The 22,506-nt window shown below is 34.8% G+C and overlaps 1 protein-coding gene across 9 annotated transcripts in view; it reads right to left on the bottom strand.

Annotated features, from left to right (window-relative positions):
- uckl1b (uridine-cytidine kinase 1-like 1b) overlaps positions 1–20,400 on the bottom strand; it is a 71,131-nt gene extending 50,731 nt beyond the window's left edge. For 3 of the 9 annotated variants that reach the window (XR_012398861.1, XM_681683.8, XM_005162006.3), the window contains exons 1-3: positions 20,315–20,400; positions 585–778; positions 397–503 (exon numbers count right to left, since the gene is read on the bottom strand). Coding sequence is in view for 6 of the 9 variants with exons in the window: in XM_681683.8 (XP_686775.4) it covers positions 397–503; positions 585–778; positions 20,315–20,388 (375 nt within the window). In the remaining 3 variants the exon portion in view is untranslated. Of the gene's footprint in view, positions 1–396; positions 504–584; positions 779–5,892; positions 6,249–14,773; positions 15,067–20,314 lie in introns of those variants that run through there. The other 6 variants (XR_012398862.1, XM_073939547.1, XM_005162007.6 and 3 more) reach the window with 3 other exon arrangements.
- Between the last annotated feature and the right edge of the window lie 2,106 nt (positions 20,401–22,506).

Raw genomic sequence — 22,506 nt, 5'->3', positions numbered from 1 at the left:
TAAAATGTGCTAAAATTAAATAAATTTGCCTTATCTTCCATATATTTTTTCTAAGAATGCAAGTTGCAAAATTACTTTATCCATGCATGGATTTGTAATTGAAGAAATTCCTTTTAAAATGTTGTCAAATTCAACCCTTTCCTCATTTCTGACATTTTGTTTCAGTGAACACAATCCATCTTTTCAAAAACCCTTTTACAAATGGCATGTCAGCAAAAACAAACAAGAAAATAAATCACAGGCAGAGAGTGTTATTGATTAGCAAAAAATGCAAAGCATGCCACTTCTCATCTTTTATATTTTGTGTGCACAGAGTTTAGAGCTGTCACAGAGAAGGGTGTGACTTGACTCATATCTGGAGTAAAGCTGCAGTAGAACAACAACATGTTAATGTACCTTATAGAAGGAATCCATTGACAGAAGAACCACCCAAGGGACATCCAAAGCCTCAATAATTTTACGAGCGACTGTTGTTTTCCCTGAGGCACTGCCTCCGCAAAGTCCTATGAGTAAAAACAGAGACGTAAACTGAGGTAAATTGTAAAATAGCGATTGCTGTATGGGTTTTTCTGTGATATACGAACCAATGACAAACGCTTCTTTGGACTGCGTCCCGTGCTCATTGTACCATGGTGGCCGTCCGGCTGTGTAGATGGTTCTCTTACTGGTCCGGAGCAGAGGAGGCTCTGATTTGCATTGACTGGTGGTTCGTTTCCGAGGTGACAGGCTAGTGTTGACAGTGGGGAGGAGTCTGTCCAGAGAGTCTTCAGCACCACCACTGATGAAAAGAGGAAATATTATAGTCATTAAATCCAATGGATGACAAGCCAGAAAAGCCAGAACGGCTAATGCAAACGTTTCTGCTCTGCAAATACACTGGAAAGGAGACCAAAGGCAGATTGTTTTGAATGGATGTCAATGGAGGAGAGGCATCACTAAACTGAATAAACTAACTTTTATGAGGAAATAATTTGTTGTTTATTTAATTGAAAGCCTGTTTGCAATTTTTTTTTTTTAGGTTCATATGAGGTCAGACAATAAAATATACATAATATTGATAGATATAGATATCCTCTTAAGTGTGACGTCACGCAAAGCAGCTTCCAGGTCCAAGCACTATATCAAACTGTATGGGGAGACTCATCAAATGGTAATAATAAATGTTTACAAAGTGATGTAATACTTTCAAAAATCAGGATTGCTACATAGAATCCATGCCTAATATCAGATGGCCAGAAAGTGATTTGTTTTTTCATAAATTGTTAAAATTTTGGTATTAGTGATGCAGCAAATCCAGAGACTGATGTGTACACTATAATAAATAAACTAAAATTTTCTCAATTCTCAATGAGTGGCGGCTTGGACCCGGAAACAGTATTACATACATGACCAACACGTCACCACTTAACAAGCGTATACGCACTGACACAATTCACCAAACAGGAAATTATCAAGAAAACATAATTATAAACGAAATAAGTATATAAATAAAAGTTAAAATACCACACACACACACAAATATATATATATATATATATATATATATATATATATATATATATATATATATATATATATATATATATATATATATATATATATATATACATACATATATTCAAAGGCTTAATTAGCGTATTTAGGCAAGTCATTGTATAACAGTAGTTTCTTCTGCAGACAAGCAAAAATAAATAATAATATTGGGGGCTGATACTATTGACCTTATAATAGGTTTCAAAAAAATTAAACCTGCTTTTATTCTAGTCAAAAAATAAATAAAAAAATAAGACTCTCCAAAAAATAAAAATGTAAAAGAAAATGCTGCAAAAAAAATCCATGCTCTGTTAAACATCATTTGGGAAATATTATTATTATTTTTTTAAAATTACGAATAATTGCGAATAATTTTGACTTCAACAGTAATCATTTTGAATAATAGTGACCACAATTATTACCAAAATAATCGTGATTATGAATTTTTCCATAATCAAGCAGCCATACAGTTCATACAGAAAAAAATTAATTCAATCAGGTTTGTGACAAGTGAACGGAGAGTAACAACATTTGACAACAGTTAAACTATTGTTTTATTGTCTTAAAGGTGCAGTAAGCAATTGTCTTCAAAAACTTTTTTTGTTGTGCTTATTGAAAGTCTCTTCACATAGTAATGATTAAAGTAAATGATCTAAATGTATTCATATGTATTTTATATTCTGGGTAGGGATGCAACAATTAACCAATTTTACTATTAACTGCGCTTTAATTCGTCATGGTTAATTAATCGTAAAGGCTTTTCAACACCGTGTTTTTACACATAAAAAAAACAAACAAATTTAAGTTATGCCAACTGTGTGCTAGTTAAAGTTCAGAGCTTGTATTGAGGGTAACATGCATACACATACACTGGAAAAACTATGGCTGAGGCTTTTAACTAAGGGCTGTTCACATATGTAGTCTTTTGCAGGCAAGTTTATTTGCAATGGTTTGCACATATTGGGAGCGACTTGACACGATCACGCTTTTCAGGCGTACCAAGTTGAAAGAATACCACGAGCGCATCACGAGTCACATGACAAGAAGTGACTGGTCAGCTTGGAATGGAATATACACATCTCTATGCCAAATGCTAAACAAGTTCATAATATACAGCAAAAAAATCAGTCCAAGGCACTCCAAAAATGTGGAAATTGTTTTTATAAAAAATGTAAAAATATATCTAGGATATAGCAGCCTTTGACTACGTTTGTTCTCTTTAAAAGATATTTTATTTATTTTTATTTTTATTTATTTATACATTATTCTGTTATTTATTTTTGAGCATAAAATTATTACTTTTTTAATTAAATTCTTTTCATTTATTTTTAAGTCCAAAGAGAGAAATTTAATTTTGCATCACTTTAAAATATAAGTAGTTTTCATGAGATTTATTAAAGTAGTAGCGTTTTGAAATGAATAAATGCATAACAATCCTGATAACCTTGAAATCCCGATTATTCCTCAGACTATAATCCTAAAATCAAAATGTATAATCGTTGCATCCCTAATTCTAGGTAAGGCATAAGACTAAAAAATGTTAATCCGATTAAAAATCATTGTGCTGACAAATAGGTAACTCAAACTTTTTTGTATTTCCACACAGCCCTTTTAGGCAGACAGATACATCATTTGTGCGTGCACGTGAAACATGGATCCACAGCTGTCAGAGTGAGTGACATCAGGTAAACTCAGAAAGCATCAACCTGAACTTCTTTCCGAAAGATCAGCGTGGCCTTGTATCCATAAAAGCAAGATTGTTTTTGAAAGGGCTTTTGCCAAAAATACAGAATCAAAACAATTCTAAATCGTGAATTAATATCAGAATTACTTTTGCACACTGGAGGAAAATGACATATGCTGTTTAAAATCACAATCGGAAGGATGACACCATGGCTAAAGTATTACTTTTAGAGAGATATGTTTTAAAAATATTTTAGTCACGCAAATGTATGTAGATTGGGTTATTTTTTATGAATGGGCACAGAGGTGGATTTCAGTCACTGAAAAGTATGACAAAAGATTGACTAATTTTCAAGTTCATGGAGTACCTTTTACAAAATCGATAATATAGTTGGTTAAATACATACATTTAGTTGTTCAAGTGTAAAAGAAGATGAAAACAAGCAATGTACGAGGATCACCAAGCAAATAGTGAATAGTGTGTGGAAATTAATTCAAAACAAGCACCGACTGTGAACAATGTTCTATGTTTATTGTCATTGGCTAATTATATGACTTCACTATTTAGAATTTGTAAACAACACTTTTCTGAAATTATAACATTAGGAGAAAGTCCAAATGTGTGATTATAAAACCAACTTTACCCTAATGCCAGTTTTGAGAAAATACAATTCCTGCACCCGCTGGTCTGTCAACAACTACGCTGGTGTTAAAAGGTTGTCTATTGTCATCAGATCATCATTGATTAAGAAAGCCAACATACTACTTATACAACTTTGTCCTAGTATATTTTTTATACTACTTTTTCCTCGAAAACAAACGTATCTCCTCCAAGGCCGTTCATGTTACAAGGCCCAAATCTGGTCAAAATGTGCCTTCTGCATTCAAGACTGTTGCTTTTTTTCTTAACATGCTAATCAGACATATCATTTTTGAATAAAACAAATGTTAAATATTACATTTTAATAATCTGGGCATATACAAAATATATGCAAGCCCCACATTAGGCCAAAAGCTATGTACAGCATTAGATTTTGTTGCTTTATCTTTTCAGGTTTATCAGATTTACTGTTACAATAAATAATTTTAATCATTATTTTTCTCATAATATGGCAAGCCAAGTTTGACTTAATATTTTTTTACTGACATGGGCAGCTATTTTTTTTTAAAAAGTCAGTTTTTTTTACTAATATGGCAAGCCATTTTTGCATGTATTCCTTTCAAACATATTAAGCCCTGCTCACACTGCAAGATATCAGTCACAATTTTGTCATCTGAGACAAGTTTGGGAAAATCCTAAAAGATTCCTGAAATCCTAGGCTAAAATCTGTAATCTTTGATCGTTGGTTTGACATGTTCACAGACAGCCTCCGATTTTTCCTCCGATGGAGTTCGGGCAGTTTCAGAAGGTTTCAGACACTTTCCTGCAGTGTGACAACAGCTGTGATAAGCCTCAATCAAAGCACCATGAGGAGCTTCAAATTTGTTGACGCGATCCATCTGACAATTGAAATGACTGCGGGGAAATGTCAACAGTTTTTTTCTTTCTGGTTTTATTATTGAGACACGTCATGTGCAAAATTGCGCCAGATTGTTTACTTTTGCTGTGAGGAATCATTTCAGAAGGCGAGATAGTGAAAGTGTCATATGTGGATGACGTCAAACTCTGGGGGCGTTTTCTTTTATGCTTGGCCCTTCTTTATTGTCGTTCAGTCTGACTTTATGACAGCTGAGATCTTACAGTGTAACATAGGAGCCATGTTCATGCAGTCTGACAGGCTATAATCGCTTTTTAAAAAATAAAAAATAAGATAATTCGCACAGTGAGCCGGCATTTTGGCAGGCATTATATTTTCAATAAAATATGGCAAGCCATTTTTACATAATGTCCAATTCCAGTTTTTGACTGTCATAGAGACATCAGGCTTGATATATGTATCACTCATATTGAGAAGAAGTTTTAATGTATCATAAATAAGCTGTCAATTGTTCCCATAGCAATAAAACAGGCTAACCTAGCATCCATTTAAAAACAGTAATATCTCTACATCAGAATGTTGTAGGGATCTGGGTATTGGCTCATTTGACTTATGTTAGCAAATGGGACTTCCTGTCTACTATGCATGGCAACAATGATAAGCCAAGTGCTAATACCAAATTAATGATTATCTAAGTGCAATAACATATGCTAGAAATGGCTACTAAGTATTAGCAAACATGTATACAAGCGTTGCCATTTAGCAACTGCTTAGGAACCACCTAGCAATGCCATTAACATTTTAGCAACTACCTAGCAACCACTTAGCAACTGCTGTGCTTCCTGCTAACTGTCATTCCCAGTCCTAGCGCACTCAAGTTGACTTTCTCAAGCCAACTTCAAAGTTCATCAACGAACTTTAGGTTCTACTTGCAAAGTGTAACCGTAACTACACTGTGAAAACACTTACTATGCATATGCCTTATATATTTATGGCCGGCTTGTAGAAAACCTTCTGTGGTTTCTGAGTGCTGGAATGCATCAGTTGAGCATTTATGGAATGACTGATGATGAATCACAAACCAACAGAGATACGAGGTAAACGTGGTGGACATTTCTAAAGTGTACGTCACACCAAAGGAACTTTTTATGGTGTATTTCATGAGTAGAAAGTGTAAAATTAAAAGTAAAATACTCACTGAATCAGGTGAGAAAGCCAGACGTCCACAGATGTTTGCACGTACTTGTCCATCAAGTCAAATGAATAATACTTCTACTAAACATCTACGAAATGAATATATTTAAAGCCAATCAGATGACGTGGCACATGACTGTGTAATCCCTAAACTTGCTTGCATAACTCGGTTATCCCACAATGTTGAGGTCTTTTGATAACAACCACAACTGGTAAAACTAGAATAAAGCAAGTTCACCAAGAAGGAACGTTGCCCTGAGTGCAGAGCGTGCCAATGAGTTTCTGTTTATGTGAATAGAAATCTTGACTTTCTGACCTGCTACAATATGAGAGAGTGATAACAGATAAGATGACAAAATGGTGGACTCTGAACCAGCATTTTCAGAAACCACAAACCACTGTGAAAATACTGACTGTCAAAGTCTCTTAAAGCAACAGATCACTTAAAATGACAGTCTGTCATCATTTACTGTATCATTAGCGCTGCATGATACTGGGAAAATATGCAATATTATTGCTGAGTGTCATGGTATTCTTACATATAACATAGATATTTCTTACATATAACAAATTTTATACAATAAAAAAAGCATTTATTTATGTAATGATTATACTAAAACAAACAGGTGATAAATAATAATAATAATAAAAAACATTTAGACTATGAAACACCACTAATGACTGAAAACCTTGGCGGAAATGTATATTTTTTAATGGGTTTTATCATTTTCTTTTGTTGTCTCCCGGCATTAGTGGGGATAAAGATAGTAAAGGCCCTATTAGAATTAAATAAACATCCAATGCATACAGCAAACAAATGCTTGGAACAAAATAATAAAATTTATTGCACTTTTTTGTGATATGGATTTTGTCTATGATAACAATAATTTTCCCATACATTGTGCAGCCCATTTTAACATGAGACATTGTTTCTGCTGCTACGCCAAACATTTTGCAGCAAAAAATCTAGGAGGATTTTAACAGTAGAAGAGCGTGATTAATCATGATTAATCACAAAATGCCGTATTTATTACAGAAGTAAAAACACAGGCATGTAAGTGCCATTTAAATTTCAAAACAATCCATGCCAATAACAAACAAAAATGCTTTTCATGTTGGATTTTGAGTGGACTACAAACAGACACACACGCCCGCACACACACACACACACACACACACAGAGAGAGAGAGAGAGAGAGAGAAAGAGAGAGAGAGAGACAACACGCGCAGTGCCAGTGAGCGAGAGGGATCCCTTCAGATTCATCAACACGCACGATCGCGTTCATCACATTTGCTTAAACTAAGCATTCTAAAGTATGGCTTTATTTAACAAGCAAGTATTCTGACAGAGGAACGTGAAGCAGATGCTTTACAAAAGGGGGGAAACATGTCAAACTTAATAAAACATTTCAGGGACGCAGCTTAAGCGCAGAGAAATGTCTTTGACAGCTTGCGAATTCATCTGGCACTTTTATTCACATGGACACTAATACTCAGTTTTGATTATTAAGATAATACTGATCAAGAGTCGACCATGTAAACAGTGATTTTTGATTATCTAAAATGACCACGCGAGTCCCGAAATGGGGAGGTTTTTCTTTCCATTCGCTATGCGGTATCAAATTCCATTAAAACATCCTGAATGAAAATATGCTGAATGAGAGTGAACTGCTGAACTGATTAGTTAAAGTCTAAAGATTAAAAATGAAACACCCGAAATTGCATGAAACAATATTTCTTTGCACGTTTAACACACGCAGGGCCAGAGCAAACTGAACTGGCACTCTAGGCAAACGGCAATTACGCCGCTTTATTCGTATGGAAGGCCGAGGACCGTGAGGAGCCGGTGGGTGTAGTGGATGAATGTGAGGACAGGGGGTTCGCTCGCGGTCGCCTCTATGGACGCACAGGCCCTGAACACACGTCAGCCACAACAGGAAATAAAAAAACAGCAACTGCGTTATTTGCGTTATTTTTTTTTACGCGTTAAATATTTCTGCGTTAACGCGCTAATTTTGACAGCCCTAATATATATATACATACATATACATTAAGGGTGGAGCCGAACCCGAATACGGTATTCGGAAAGGCACGAATAGCGTGTTTTTACGAATACTTATTTCGAACAAATACTTGAAATAATTATTTGTATTCGGGAGCAAGAAAAACATTGTATCAAAAAGCTGCGTTTCCTCCTGAGACCACAGTGCGTGAGTGAGAGAGAGAGAGAGAGAGAGAGAGAGAGAGAGAGAGAGAGAGCGAGAGAGCGAGAGAGACGCTCAGTCGGAGGGCGGGGCGGAGGTAAAAGGTCTCTGGCACAGGCTTCTCCACAGCAGCAGACAGAGAAGGCTCGGCTGAGCGAAAAAATACTTCTCTGCATCACTATTTTTGTTAAATAGATTTTTGTACCCTAATTGGGTTCCAGATGCAGTTTATAAACTTGTAGCGGAGTTTGTTCGGGATTTTCCATTACGCTGCATTTTTGAAGTTTGCAACCGGGTGCTCTGTTTACGCAACGTTAGCTCTGTTAGCGCGGTAATTTAGACAATAGACTGTTGACAGAGTAACATTAACGTTCGTTTATTAAGGTTAAAACGATGCTTGTGCAGTTGTGTTGAATAGTATGCACTTATGGGAGTTATATGGTACGTCTAAATAACTGTCTTTTGCAGACAGCAAGATATATGCTATAGGCTAGTCAACCTTTTTTATATATATATATATATATATATATATATATATATATATATATATATATATATAATGTATGTGTATATATATATAATGTATGTGTATATATATATATATATATATATATATATATATATATATATATATATATATATATATACATACATATATATATATATTTATATATGTATATTTATATATATATATATATATATGTGTGTGTGTGTGTGTGTGTGTGTGTGTATGTATATATGTATATATATATTTGTATGTATGTATGTATGTATATATATATATATATAAATATATATATATATATATATATATATATATATATATATATATATATATATACTCAAAAATAACGCAACGTGATCATCGATCTCATATGAAGCAAGTGATTGCAAATGACATACAGTATATATACTCAAAAATAACGAAACGTGATCATCGATCTCATATGAAGCAAGTGATTGCGATGACATACAGTATGATAACGTGCGCAGGTGCTGTAGTGGTGTCCCATTTTTTAGGGGTAAATTCTAAAGCTCTTACCCTTTACACTCTGTTTTAAGTGCCAAGGGAAAGGGGAAGGGTTAGAATAAAATTGGCATTGGGAATAATGTGGATAGTGCTCAATGATGCTAATAGAATCATGTGCTATAACATAAAAAACAGGATCATGAAATGAACATTCAAAAATCAACTCAAGTAAAAACTATCATATTGTTGTCTTATTCACATTAAGGCAAATAATTTAATTAATGATGTCCATGTAAACATAGTCATCATCTCTCCCGTTTCTGTGTTTGTTTCGCTTCTGTGAAAATCAGCGCGTGCAAACACTTCTCTGTTTTGCCACTCGACACTCCCACCTAAACGAACCTGGACTCACCCACTATCCTGACTTTTTTCAAACTAGAGGTGTGAAAACACCCTGCTGGGAATTGGGGTTGTGACCCTTTAAGATATGTCATTATTATGTAATAACATGATTATCATCATATCGTCCTAAAATGAGTCAAACTATTTAAATTAAAACAAGATTATCATATAAATTATATTACACATGAAAGCAAAATGTCCACAATATTGTACTCAAATTAAGACAGTTTAAATACTAAATTGTTACTTGTTGCTTCTCAGAGCACCGAAGCTAACTGCAACAAAAAATAACAGAATGTATTGACAATAAAAATAAGTCTGATTAGGCCTTTTTTTTTTTTTTAAATAGGTGAACTTAAATTAAGAAATACAGCTAAAAAAAAGGTTAAAAATACAAGGCTGGTCTTAAATCAGGTCTCTTATAATAGAGCAAGTTTTGCAGGTAAAGCACCTAATTTAATGCTTTACTAAGTAAGAACGAAAAAAAAAGAGAATCTTAAAAAAATCATAATTAACCTTACACAGTATGATCTTGCTTAGCATTTTATTCTTAAAACAAAAATCAATATTTTTTGGCTAGAATTTAGTTTTTAATTGTTGACAAGGAGTTTTCGCAGTGTGATCTGTGGAAGTGTACATAATTTAGCTTTTTAAAGAACTGTTTAGGATGTGGACTAAACCATTGTTTTTAGTTTTAAATTGTTCAACAGTTGAAAGATCTGTTTTCTTTAGTTTCTTGTATCTCATTTTACTGTATTTGAATGTTCTAGCTTTATTTTGTTATGCAAAAAGGTTTCTGAACTCATGGCAAACTGATATTTATCTCTTTAACCTTTTTAGCAATGTCATTCAATTATTGTGACATAAGATTTTCATACACAGTAAAAACAATTCTTGCTACCTTATTTTAATTGAATCAAATTAATGTTTCTAGTCATCTCAACTTACATCAACAAAACTGACTAAATAAATAAACTTTGTATAGCTTAAAAACAGTAGTTGAACCCTGATTAACTTATTAAAATAAGTTACATAAGCAACATAAAAATATTTGCTGCTTTAAAGTTTTGTGATGAAGTGTACCATCACATGCCAAGTGGAACAGAGAGGCACGAACATTCTTTAAAACATCTATTATCTATTTGAGCTTCACAAAGGAAATTATGTAATATAGGACTGAAGCAGCGGCCTCAAACTTAATTACTGGAGGGCAGTAGCTTTGCATAGTTTAGCGTCAACCACCTCCAACTCACACCTGCTTAATAGTCTCTATTAGTTTTGAACTCCTTGATTAGTTGGATCAGCTGTGTATGATTAGCTGTATGATTAACAAAACTGTGCAGATCTGCGGCTATCCAGGAACTGAGTTTGAGACCTATAGACTGAAGCAACATAGGGATAAAAAAAGTGACAGAGTTTTAATTTTTGAGTGAACTGTCCCTTTAAAAAAAGCTCACGCGCTAACCTCAACAGCAGCACATCAGCAACTTCTGCAGCATGTCACAAGTTCACTACAGGACTGTGAGAGAACAGTATTGTGCAGCTCACTGGTAAACACTACATTATGAAAACACATTGAAACCTGACAGGGCATGCTAAAAAATTTAAATAGCACACATATTTAAGCTAATCTAACATTTTTGCTTGTGCTTAGTTAAGAACTTGAGACATGTTGAATTGAAAGCCTCAGAAAACCTTAAATGAGGCGTTCTTTTCGAATCCAGTAAACATTCAGAATTCACTAATGCTGGCTGCACTACTGAAAACAAATGCATCACAGTCCAGCCAATATAAACCTTTTTTTTAATTAAACATGGGGTCAAGACTTTGCTAAAAACAGCTAAAAAACAAACAAAAAAATTAATTAAAATATTTAATTAGTTTGTAATATTTTAATTAACAAGTAGTGCTGTTAAATTCATAATTGCGACTCATTGTTAACATACTTGTGTGCAATTTGCATTATTAATAATACAGACGTCCATATGCATGTATACAAAATGTTCATATATACTTATGTATAATTGACATAAGCAATATCACACAAGTAGGAGTGCGATGTTGCTGTATATTGGCATTGATGGGAGGCTTGCGTTGGCTCAAGGCTGAGTGCCACATCACACTGCTACTCATGTGGTATTGCGTTTATACAACAGTATGTCAGCGTAATCATGTATATAAAAAAGAAAATCTAACACGGAGAGTCTTTAAATGCTTTTGTAGGTGTAACTACTTCCACCAATCATTCACATCTGCAGCTGACGTCAGAACAGCAGAAACCATTGCTACTTCAGCAACGTCACTTTAGAGCTATAGTATTTGAATGATTCTCTAGCGTAATGTCTAAAGTGATGACTAAACAGGTGATTTTGCTGACATTTTAAGATTATAAGACTGAACGGCATGAAATGCCATCAATATACATAGATTTCCCAGTATTTCTCTGTTGCAATCAGGATTTCATAGTAATCAACCTAGAAAAAAACAAAGCAGCGCAAACACCACCAGATTACTGTTTTGTTTGCAATAAGGAAAAACACTAAACACATGCGGGCATTTCTTCTTTTTTCTGTTTACACAACTAGTTTGCAGTAACGAAAACAGGAGACGCATTAGAAACAAACAGATGAACCAATCTGGATGGAGCCTTCATGATGCAAGCTAAGATAGCATCACTCAGCCATGCAATGTCAGATGCAATGTCAGACACAATGCACTCAATGGAGTGAGTGACGTCACTGTGATGGGTAGGGTTAGGGAAGGGGTTGGATGAGTGCATTAAAAAGCATTGGATGCAGCTCAGATTGCACTGCACCAGGTCCTCATCCGGACCCCTCTCCAAAGAGTGGCCAACACAAACTACATAAATTCCTGATAAGGGAGTCCCATCTCACACTCAATACACTACAATTATATGGTATAAATACAGCACTGCATCCTAAAAAAAGAGAGAGGTCGTCTTATTATGAGCTCTCTGTCACCATCTTGTGGATAAACAACAACAATCGTCTTTGCTCTGTTCAATGAAAGGCTAATAGCAGCAGACGCGCTGTCTCACAGAAATTATAAATATTTAAAATAGGCACCATCCTTAAAAAAAAACTGCAGTTGCAATCTAGACAACTACATTCTCGACTAAGGAAGCCTTAAAAGTACATTATGTTGTCCAACAGCGGCAATATTTGTCAAACTGTAGAGCAGGGCTATACAACTAGTCTGTCATGGGGGCCAGTTCATGAAAAGCATCCCAAATGAGGGGTCGGAGAGATGATTTGCAATATAAGTGATTACACAACAGCAATATAAGAGCCTACATGTTGTATTTTTGCACCTTAGGTTTGCACCCATATTGGCTTTTTCTAAATTAAAATGCTAATATATTGTGTTTTAAAACTACGTAACATCAGTGCATTATAAAATATCATTTTTTTTCCAAACATATTAAAATGCTGTTTTTCAAAGGCAGCATAACAAAATCTACAATTATTTAGAAACTCATTTACAGTAACAGAAACTTAAGTGCACATAACATAATATGCACTTATCGTACAGTAAACATACAAGTTTAGAACAGAGATGTAAACAAATACTTCTTTCCATTCGCTGTTGAATTGTGTGTTTTCAGCAACATTTCTTTATTTCAAAGTTGAAAGGGACATTTTTTCCAACTTGGCTGTTTTAATACTGAATTTCCTGATATTTTTTGTGGAAAAAAAGAAATGACAAAGGAACAAACAGAGAAAATTAACAAAAGGGCTGTTCACGTTGTACCTCTCACTTAATATCACGTGACTCACACTCTGCGCAGCCTTCAACTGCAGCTCGTGCTGTATTAAACAGTGGCAAGACACTTCATAAATACAGCCGCCATTTTTCAACTGATCTAAATGTATTTTTTATGTCTTAGTCACACTATTTAAAGGGCCGAAACAAATTGCCTCGGGGGCCGAGATTGGCCTGCAGGCCACCAATTGAAATGCCCTGCTGTAGTGTCCTCTGCTTGTCGATGTATGTGGGTGGAGTAATACACAAGGGTGAATGGGTTGGACGAGTGCTGTTATTTGCAGTATATTGCACGGCTATCAGCCAATCAGATTCAAAAACCAGATAGAACTGAAATATATTACTGTTGCACAATACCAAAATTTTGACTTCGATACGATGCTTTTATTAAATATCACGATACCGATACTAAATCATTGCTACACCATTGTTTTTCTTCAAAATATTATTTATTGATATTGATTTGCTGTCTGCTGAAACAGAGTAGAACATTTTTGAAAAGTAAAACAAACATAGAAATACAAATTTTCTCAGCACTCCAGCCGAGTTGTTTTAACATAAATAAAACAGCTGCAGCTTTGTTTAAAAAAACTACACAAAAGTACACATGACTTTTTTGGTCTGGTTTTCAAAGAACCTAGAGATGTTGCCTAGTTCTCACTGGTCATGACACAGTAATTCTGTCATATTCAGATATAATTACATACTTATATATTAATTTAGGGGTGAATGAGGTGACATGCATTTTAAGCAGTCCATGATTTCATCTTCTAATAAAAATGGGTATTTGTTAAAAGATTAACATTCGTGCTGTTCTTCAGACAAGATATTATCACAGCATACCATAGCTTTAGATGATGTTTACAGACCTCTACTTGCATTTTTTGTCATGTGGTGACAATATATTTTGGTGTATTTAAACAAAACAATTTTAATAACAATAAATAAGTTACACTCAACCAAATAAGTGTGTGTTTTCCTAACAACTTTAGAAACAGAAAGATAATACATTTAATTTCAAATAAGCTGTTGCAAAAAAAATTTATAAATAAAATGTTTTAATTATATATAAAATATCAACAGATTATTTATTTATCTTAAATTATTATGTTAGATTAGTTGCAGTTTTGGCTTTGAAACTGGCTAAACTAATGTATGAATTTAAAAGAGACATCTGTCAGGTGTGTACTCATTTATGCTGGTCTCTGCACACACACACACACACACATATATGTGTGTGTGATATATATGATGTGTAAACACAAACTTTTATTTTGTATACATTTATAGTCACGATTCATAGTAAAAATGCACTAAATACTTTTAAAAGAGAAACGGAAAGAATAAAAAAATCTTTGAAACTAGTTACTAAATACATTTTTTACACTGCAAATCCATTTAACTGACCCAAATGTTCTTGAAAAAACAGCAAGCAGCTGAATTTACCATGCACTTTTAAGTACACTATTGCTTAAAACAGCAACAACAACAAAAAAAAAAAACATCTATAAAGCAAACGCTCTTACCTTCCATCAGCCCTGAGAGCCCAGCAGCCTGATATTCTGGCTCCCGAAAACGCTGGGAGTGTATTCATGACCAAACAGTCTTATGAAAGCTCCAAAGAAAGATCAGCACTAATAAGCGCTGGGACAAAACACATGCGCAGGCACACAGTGTGGTGCCTGCCCTCTGGCAAGCCGAGGAGAGGAAGTAAAACGAAACTGACGCAAAGGGGAGGAAAACAAAAGTGTGCTTTCTACAGTACGTCTGATTTGTTGTGGTTTCTCCGTCACCATTCAAGACGAACCCTGGAGTCTCTGGCTAACATGAGTAAGAGGATAACCTATCCTGCAGATTATGTGTGTGTGTGGGCTGGTATTAATAGCAGCAGGTTGGACAGACACGCAGTCACACAAACACACCCCTCTGCTGGCCTCTGATGGGACGCCTCATCTGTCTGTGACACTCACATGGGCTGCCAGTGACTGAGAGGAGAGCGATTGTGCTTTTTAGACTGGAACATAAACAAATCATGCCGAATGAGAGCAGGTGTGGTGACGGGTTCAGTGTGTTTGTCTATTACACCCCAGGGCTCTGTGATCACCTTATCAACCAGCCCGTCTTGCCCCTGCGGGACACCCCAAACAAACATCATGATGAAACCGCTGCTGACTGTAACATTACAGAAAAAGCAGAAGTCATGAATGTGTATCTAAAAGAGGTGACTAAATATGTCTGTGTTTTCAAACTACACTCAGAAAATGATGCACAATGAAGTTTATCATTCACTGTTTGTTTGTAACATTTTGATTTTATTTAGTTTTTCAGTTTTTTTAAACTTATGCTGTCTTAGTATCATCGAATACTACTAGATTGAATAGATTAGAAGATATGAATATCAGACAAAAGTCTTGTCGCCTATCCAAGTTTTAGAAACAACAAATGTTAACTTGACTTCTAGTTGATCATCTGGTATCAGAAGTGGCTTATATGATTTTTAATATTGATATTAGTTTTAAATTATTTAATTAGGACAGTACAATCAGACTATGCTTAGACAAAAGTCTTGTCACTTAACAGAAATAATGTACAGTATAAAGTCATGGTGCTGTGGAAAAAGTATGAATATTGTCTATGACTCCCATAAGCTTGGATACATCTCTGCAATGCTCAAATATTCAAAACTCAAATAGCTTATTAAAAAAGTCATATTGAATGGCAATGAAGCGTTCTTGCAGGACTCACAAAATCAAGATTCTTTGAATTCATATTCAATGCCTCCTCCTTCATCTTACCACAGAAATTGTCAATAATGTTGTAATCTGGTGACTGGGCTGGCCAATCCTGGAGCACCTTGGCCTACTTTGCTTTCAGGAACTTTTCAATTCAATTCAATTCAGCTTTATTTGTATAGCGCTTTTACAATGTAGATTGTGTCAAAGCAGCTTCACATAAATGGTCATAGTAACTTGAACAGTGTAGTTCAGTTTTTAGTGTTTAAGTTCAGTTCAGTTTAGCTCAGTTCAGTGTGATTTAAAATCATTACTGAGAGTTAAAACACTGAAGAGCAAATTCATCGATGCGCAGCTCTACCAATCCTGAACCATACGAGCCAGTGGAACTTTGATGTGTAGGCTGAAGTATAAGAGGGAGCGCTATCCTGTTGACGATTTTGCTCTCTGCTGTGGTTTGTAATGTAATGGACAGCACAAATGTCTTCATACCTCAGGCTGTTGATGTTGCCATCCACACTGCACACGCCCCATACTGAATGTACCCCCAAACCATCATTTTTCCTTCACCAAACTTGACTGATCACTGTGAGAATCTTGGGTCCATGCGGGTTCCAATAGGTCTTCTGCAGTATTTGTGATGATTGGGATGCAGTTCAACAGATGATTCATCTGAAAAATCTACCTTCTGCCACTTTTCCAGATGATCAACTAGAAGTCAAGTTATTATTAGTTGCTCTTACAACTGGGATCGACAACAAGATTTTTGTCAGGTAGTGTATAGCTTGCGGTAGAAAAAGGCAGATCGATTTAGTTAAATGTTATGAGATTGGTTTACCTTAGTGGTTCTCAAACTGTGGTACGTGTACCACTAGTGGTACGCGGGCTGCCTTCTAGCGGTACACAGAGTAATCCAATATGTCATATGTACATGCAACGTATATTTAAAAATTTATGAAAAATGGCTCATATATGAATATGATGACATATAACCTATATTTATGAGGTCCAAGCAGCATTTCCAGGCTTTGATGAATATAACACTATAGGTTAACACTTTACATTTAGGTACATGAGATTTTTTTTTTTTTTTTACTTTTTAAGAACCGTAGCCTACCATTTTTAAAGAAATTTCAAAAGCACATTTTAATTTAAACGTTGACATTTTATTTATTTACTTATTTTTTTACATATAAGCACAGCAGTGCTATTGTTCAAACTATTTATAAGGTTTAAAGTGGCCAATAATACAAAATATTATTAATAATAGTAATTAATCTGGCACGTTTTTAAACTGTGCAGAGCTGTAGCTGCTTAATTAGGCCTACTACGCTACTGTATTTCAATACTGGTCATACGGTGGTACTTGGAGGGACAATTTTTTCTGAGGTGGTACTTGATGAAAAAAGTTTGAGAACCACTGGTTTACCTAATATTCTGGGGCAAAATTGGCCAATACTCCAAGCAACAGATGGATTAATAAGATGCATTTAAAATGCATTAAATTTATTGATATATTACATAAATCTTGTTCTATTTGTTTGTTTGATTTGTTTAACTAACAAATATCTATGACATAAAGTTGACTAGTTTAATTAAAACTCGCATATTAATATTATGTATCCAATTGTAAAATGCAATCAGAATACATAGATCGTATTTGTTAGGCCTAAATATTTTTGAGATGTACTAAACAATGATAAAAAAGAGTGTAATGCAACTTTAAGGCAACAGTTCAACCAAAAATCACTAACTCTTCATCTACTTGATCTGTTTGACTTTCTGTTGAAAACAAAAGATGTTTTGAAGAATGTTGGAAACCTGTAACAATTGACTTTTATAGTATTTGCTTCTCCTGCTGTGAAAGGCTTTCTTCATAATCAATCATTTAAAATAATGAAACTCAAATGTTTGAAACCACTAGAGGGTGACTAACTAAATAGCGTGTGCATTTTAGTTTTTTTTGGTGAACTATCCCATTAGTTTGTTTGTAATAAACATTACATGTAGATGTGTTTGCCAGTCACTAAAATCTCCAATTCAATGTACAAGTAGTTAAAAACTTATAAGAGGGAATATTAGAGACATTATTTAAAGGGTTTGTTCACCAAAAAACACAGTCTGGAGCACAAATTTGGGAGCTCTCAGATTTAGTCTAAAATATTTTAACGTGTTCTGGTGATGAAAAACACACCGTTTTTGAGGTAAACTATGCATTTAAAAATCATTAATTGTTTCAAATAACTCAATAATTGTAATTTGAAAACTTACCCATTTGTCAGAAATAATTTTAAATGTTTAAATTACAATAAACCTTATTATGGTAACTTTCAGTTGTAAAACTTTCTACACATTTAACATGTCAGAAAAAGTTGTTTCCTCTTTGCATAAATATATTAGGTATGAATGAAAATGATTTATCATATTTTAACTTTTTATTTTACAGACCAACCTTATTTGAAGAAAAGTAGATTGTTACAAAACTAAATATTACATTTACTCGTTATAAATGTAAAATATTTTTATATTATATTTAGGATTATATTTACAGTCTACTGCATATTACAATTATTTTCGGTAAAATAGGGTTGCATCGAATTTATTAAACCAATTAAAATCGACTACTAAAAACAAATTCCATAATCGATTCGTTGTGTCGTGTGATGCAGAGACGCTTGATTTTTTTAAAAAAAGTGCGGAGCACTTCTCTCGCGCACTGATGCCAGCAGAGTTTGGCACCTCATAGACAGGAAGCAGCAAAAAAATGAGCAGTGGTAACTTTAGAGGAAAGATACATGGCGTTGGAAGGGAGCAACAGCAGGGTAAATCACTACAAAATCTGTAGTTGTTCTGTTTTGAAATGAGGAACGTAATGTCCCTGGGGCTTGTTATACTGTATATATATATATATATATATATATATATATATATATATATATATATATATATATATATATATATATATATATATATATATATATAAATGTGATCATACAATATATTAAATAATATTAAAAGTGAGAATATTACCACAATTTTTCTTTGATGTCGAAGCTGAATGATGACCAAGAAACATTTATAATAATAATTATTATTATTATTATTATATAGTTGTTGGGATGTTTTTCCTTATTCTTTGATAAATAGAAAGCATTTATTAGAAATAAAAATATCTTGTATCATTATAAAATATCTGTACTGACATGTGCTGCTTATTATATAAAACAAATGGTCAAATGCATCAATGGTGCACCTATACTGTACAGAGAAGGTACCGAATGAATCTTCAAATTCTGATGATAACATACTAAACCTCTTCCACTCCTGTTACATTTCACTCTCAAATGTCAAGACATCCTTCAATCCTGTACATGTCAGCTCACGAATATGAAGCAGATCCTCAGCAGCAGCTGGTTATAAGTTCAGTGATGTAAGTGCAGCGAGACATGAGCGCCATTTGGCGGCGGACATCGGCACTGTAGAGCCGAAGAATTATTATCACAGCAGCTTCATCACTAACCATAACAAAGTTACAGCCGACGGCATAACTTACTATACAGCCATGTACTATACTTTTTGTTGAAATTTAGTGTGTTTGTTACTTCAAAACATCACTCAAACAAGTCTAATAAAACCAACCTAGCTATGCGTGTTTTGTATTACAGTTTGCATGGCATTAAAATGTACAACTAACTGTGCAAGTTAATTAATTGTTTTGGTGGCTGTTTTATCAACCACAAAGTGACAACATGTCAGCTAAACATGTCTTAAGGGTTCAATGAAAGATATTGGAAGGCCTGAGAAAAATCAAACCGCATTTTATTGGGGTGTGGCTAAAAAATTACAGACACTGTATATGCAAATATGAGTCACTACTGAGATCATCACCATGTGCTTCAATGTCACACACTACAGTGATGCTGAAGTACAGCGTTAACAGTGAACAGAAACGCAATTAACTAACATCAAATAACTCAAATAAGTCCGACAACTTATTTACACAATAAAGGCAAGAGACCGTGCAAAAAATACTTATTGGCTCAAGAAGAGAAAACGGTGACACGATTTCATAACTATAATCTTACCAAGACAATTATCCGCACACCTCATCATTTTGTGAGATGTTTTAAAAATCACCCTAAATTTCTTATCAACATGTGGGTGTTGCGGAGTCCCAGAAACACGAGAGACTCGCATTGACTTCCATACAGCGCGCACACGACAGGTCACTGCGCTCGTGCTCATCATCACGATAAAGTGTGCTCACTATATAAGCAGGCTAACGAGACAGCATATAACCAATAATTTCGAGGCGGAAAAGCTCTTCAAACGTACCTTGTGCACCGAGCAGATGATTTTTCTCCACACTCCATCGCTGAATCTCTTCCGTCTCCGCACACGGCAGACATTGTTAGTTTCCTATTTGACAATCAGCTGTTGCGACTTTAGGCCAGGCTAATGCTGCTGGGATGTGTAGTTTTATGTTTCATATGACCTCACTTTTGTCCGTCAGAGTGGAACTACAAATCCCAGAATGGAAATTGTAATGTATATTTGTAGGTACAGTTTTAGGCACTGTACAGTATTATGTAACGTTACCACATGGTAGTCGCTGGTGTAGGTAAGTAATTCATGCCAACTATGATACAACACACCAAAACATGGTCCTAATTTAGGTTTCGAGAAATAAAAAAAGAAACTATCTGGTGTTAAATTATACTTTTATACTTGTTAAATGAAATAATTTTATTCAGCAATGCTGCTATGAGTTTATGAGTGAATGTGTGTGTAGATGTTTTCCAGAGATGGTTTGCGGCTGGAAGGGCATCTGCTGCGTAAAAACTTGGTGGACAAGTTGGCGGTTCATTCCGCTGTGGCGACCTCAGATTAATGAAGGGACTAAGCTGACAAGAAAATGAATGAAAATGAATGAATGAATATTAATAATAATATAATATGAGGCAAGGCATATATATATATATATATATATATATATATATATATATATATATATATATATATATATATATATATATATATATATACACAAAATAATTTATTTAATAATGCTAAGTTATTTGTTTGATTAATCAATAATTATTTCATTCGTTATATTCATTACGTATATTCATTCGTTTCTCATTTATCTTTATTTATTTCTTAGTTAACCAATAAAACATAAAACTGGAGGAAAGTCCTAGGAGTTTTATTCACTAGTAAGGGATGGAACGTGAGATTGACAGGTGGATCGGTGCAGCAGCAGTTGGATCGGTGCAGTAATACAATTGATGTACCGGTCCATTGTGGTAAAAAAGGAACCGAGTTGAAAGGCAAACCTCTTAATTTACCGGTCAATCTACATTCCTACTCTCACCTATGGTCATGAGCTTTGGGACATGACCAAAAGGACAAGATCTCTGATACAAGTGGCCGAAATGAGTGCCCTTCGCAGGGTGGCAGGGCGCACCCTCATGTTAGAGTGAGGAGCTCTGTCACCCGGGAGGATCCTGGAGAAGAGCCACTGCTCCTCCACATCGAGAGAGGCCAGCTTAGGTAGCTCGGGCATTTGTTTCGGATGCCTCCTGGATGCCTACCTAGGCATGTCCCACCGGGAGGAGGCCTTGGGGAAGACCCATGACATGCTGGAGGGACTGTCTCTTGGCTGGCCTGGAAACACCTCGGGATACTTCCAGAGGAGCTGGAGGAAGTGTCTGAGGACAGGAAAGTCTGGGGTTCTCTCCTGAGACTGCTGCCCCCTTGATCCAACACCCGGAAAAGTGGAAGACAATAAATGAATGAATAAATGAGTAAAAACATATAACAATCTACTCCTTAAGATTTTTTTGTCAACATTTTATTAATTATTTGAGGGGTATTAATGCACAGTTAATACACCAGGGGAAAAAGAGAGAGAAAAATAGTTTAGATTCAGAATTCTTGTCAACCTAGGTAAAAACTTTAAAGGAATAAAAGATCGTTTTGTCCATTACTGTCATTATTTGCTAAGTAGTAATAAATTGAACAGTTTCTATAGATCATCTGAATAAAATCGACTCATTTTTGGACCATCCTTTTGTACCTCGAATTCATCAGTGAGTAACGATGTACCCATCTGATTCCACTCACTTCAGATCACCCTCAATGACATTTGCTTGTAAACGTTTTTGAGGAAATTCTCTGTCGGGGCGTCAGAAATCCTCACTCCTCACAGAAGTTGAAGTAATGAAAAGAATGATTTTTTAAAAACTGGCAGGGGGCGCCACTTTCTACAGACCCCCTTTAGTACAAAATTCCACAGCACACAATCAAATTCACCAAAATTCTCTACCAACACTCCATATTCAAGCCTATTTCATGGGATTACAAGTGCACTAAATACAGAAATACACACCTACACACACACACTCTCTCGCTCACACACACTGTATAGCTTTTTTGACATTTTCAACATGTACTTTGACCTGTATAGAAAAGCGCAGGATCATATTTAAATAGTTTAAAGCAACTATGTCACAAAAAAAGAAGCA

This window comes from Danio rerio, chromosome 23 (assembly GCF_049306965.1).
Source record: "Danio rerio strain Tuebingen ecotype United States chromosome 23, GRCz12tu, whole genome shotgun sequence".
Taxonomy (NCBI): Eukaryota; Metazoa; Chordata; class Actinopteri; order Cypriniformes; family Danionidae; genus Danio; species Danio rerio.
Note: the sequence above shows the minus strand (reverse complement) of the source record. Positions and strands in the feature narration are given on the sequence as shown.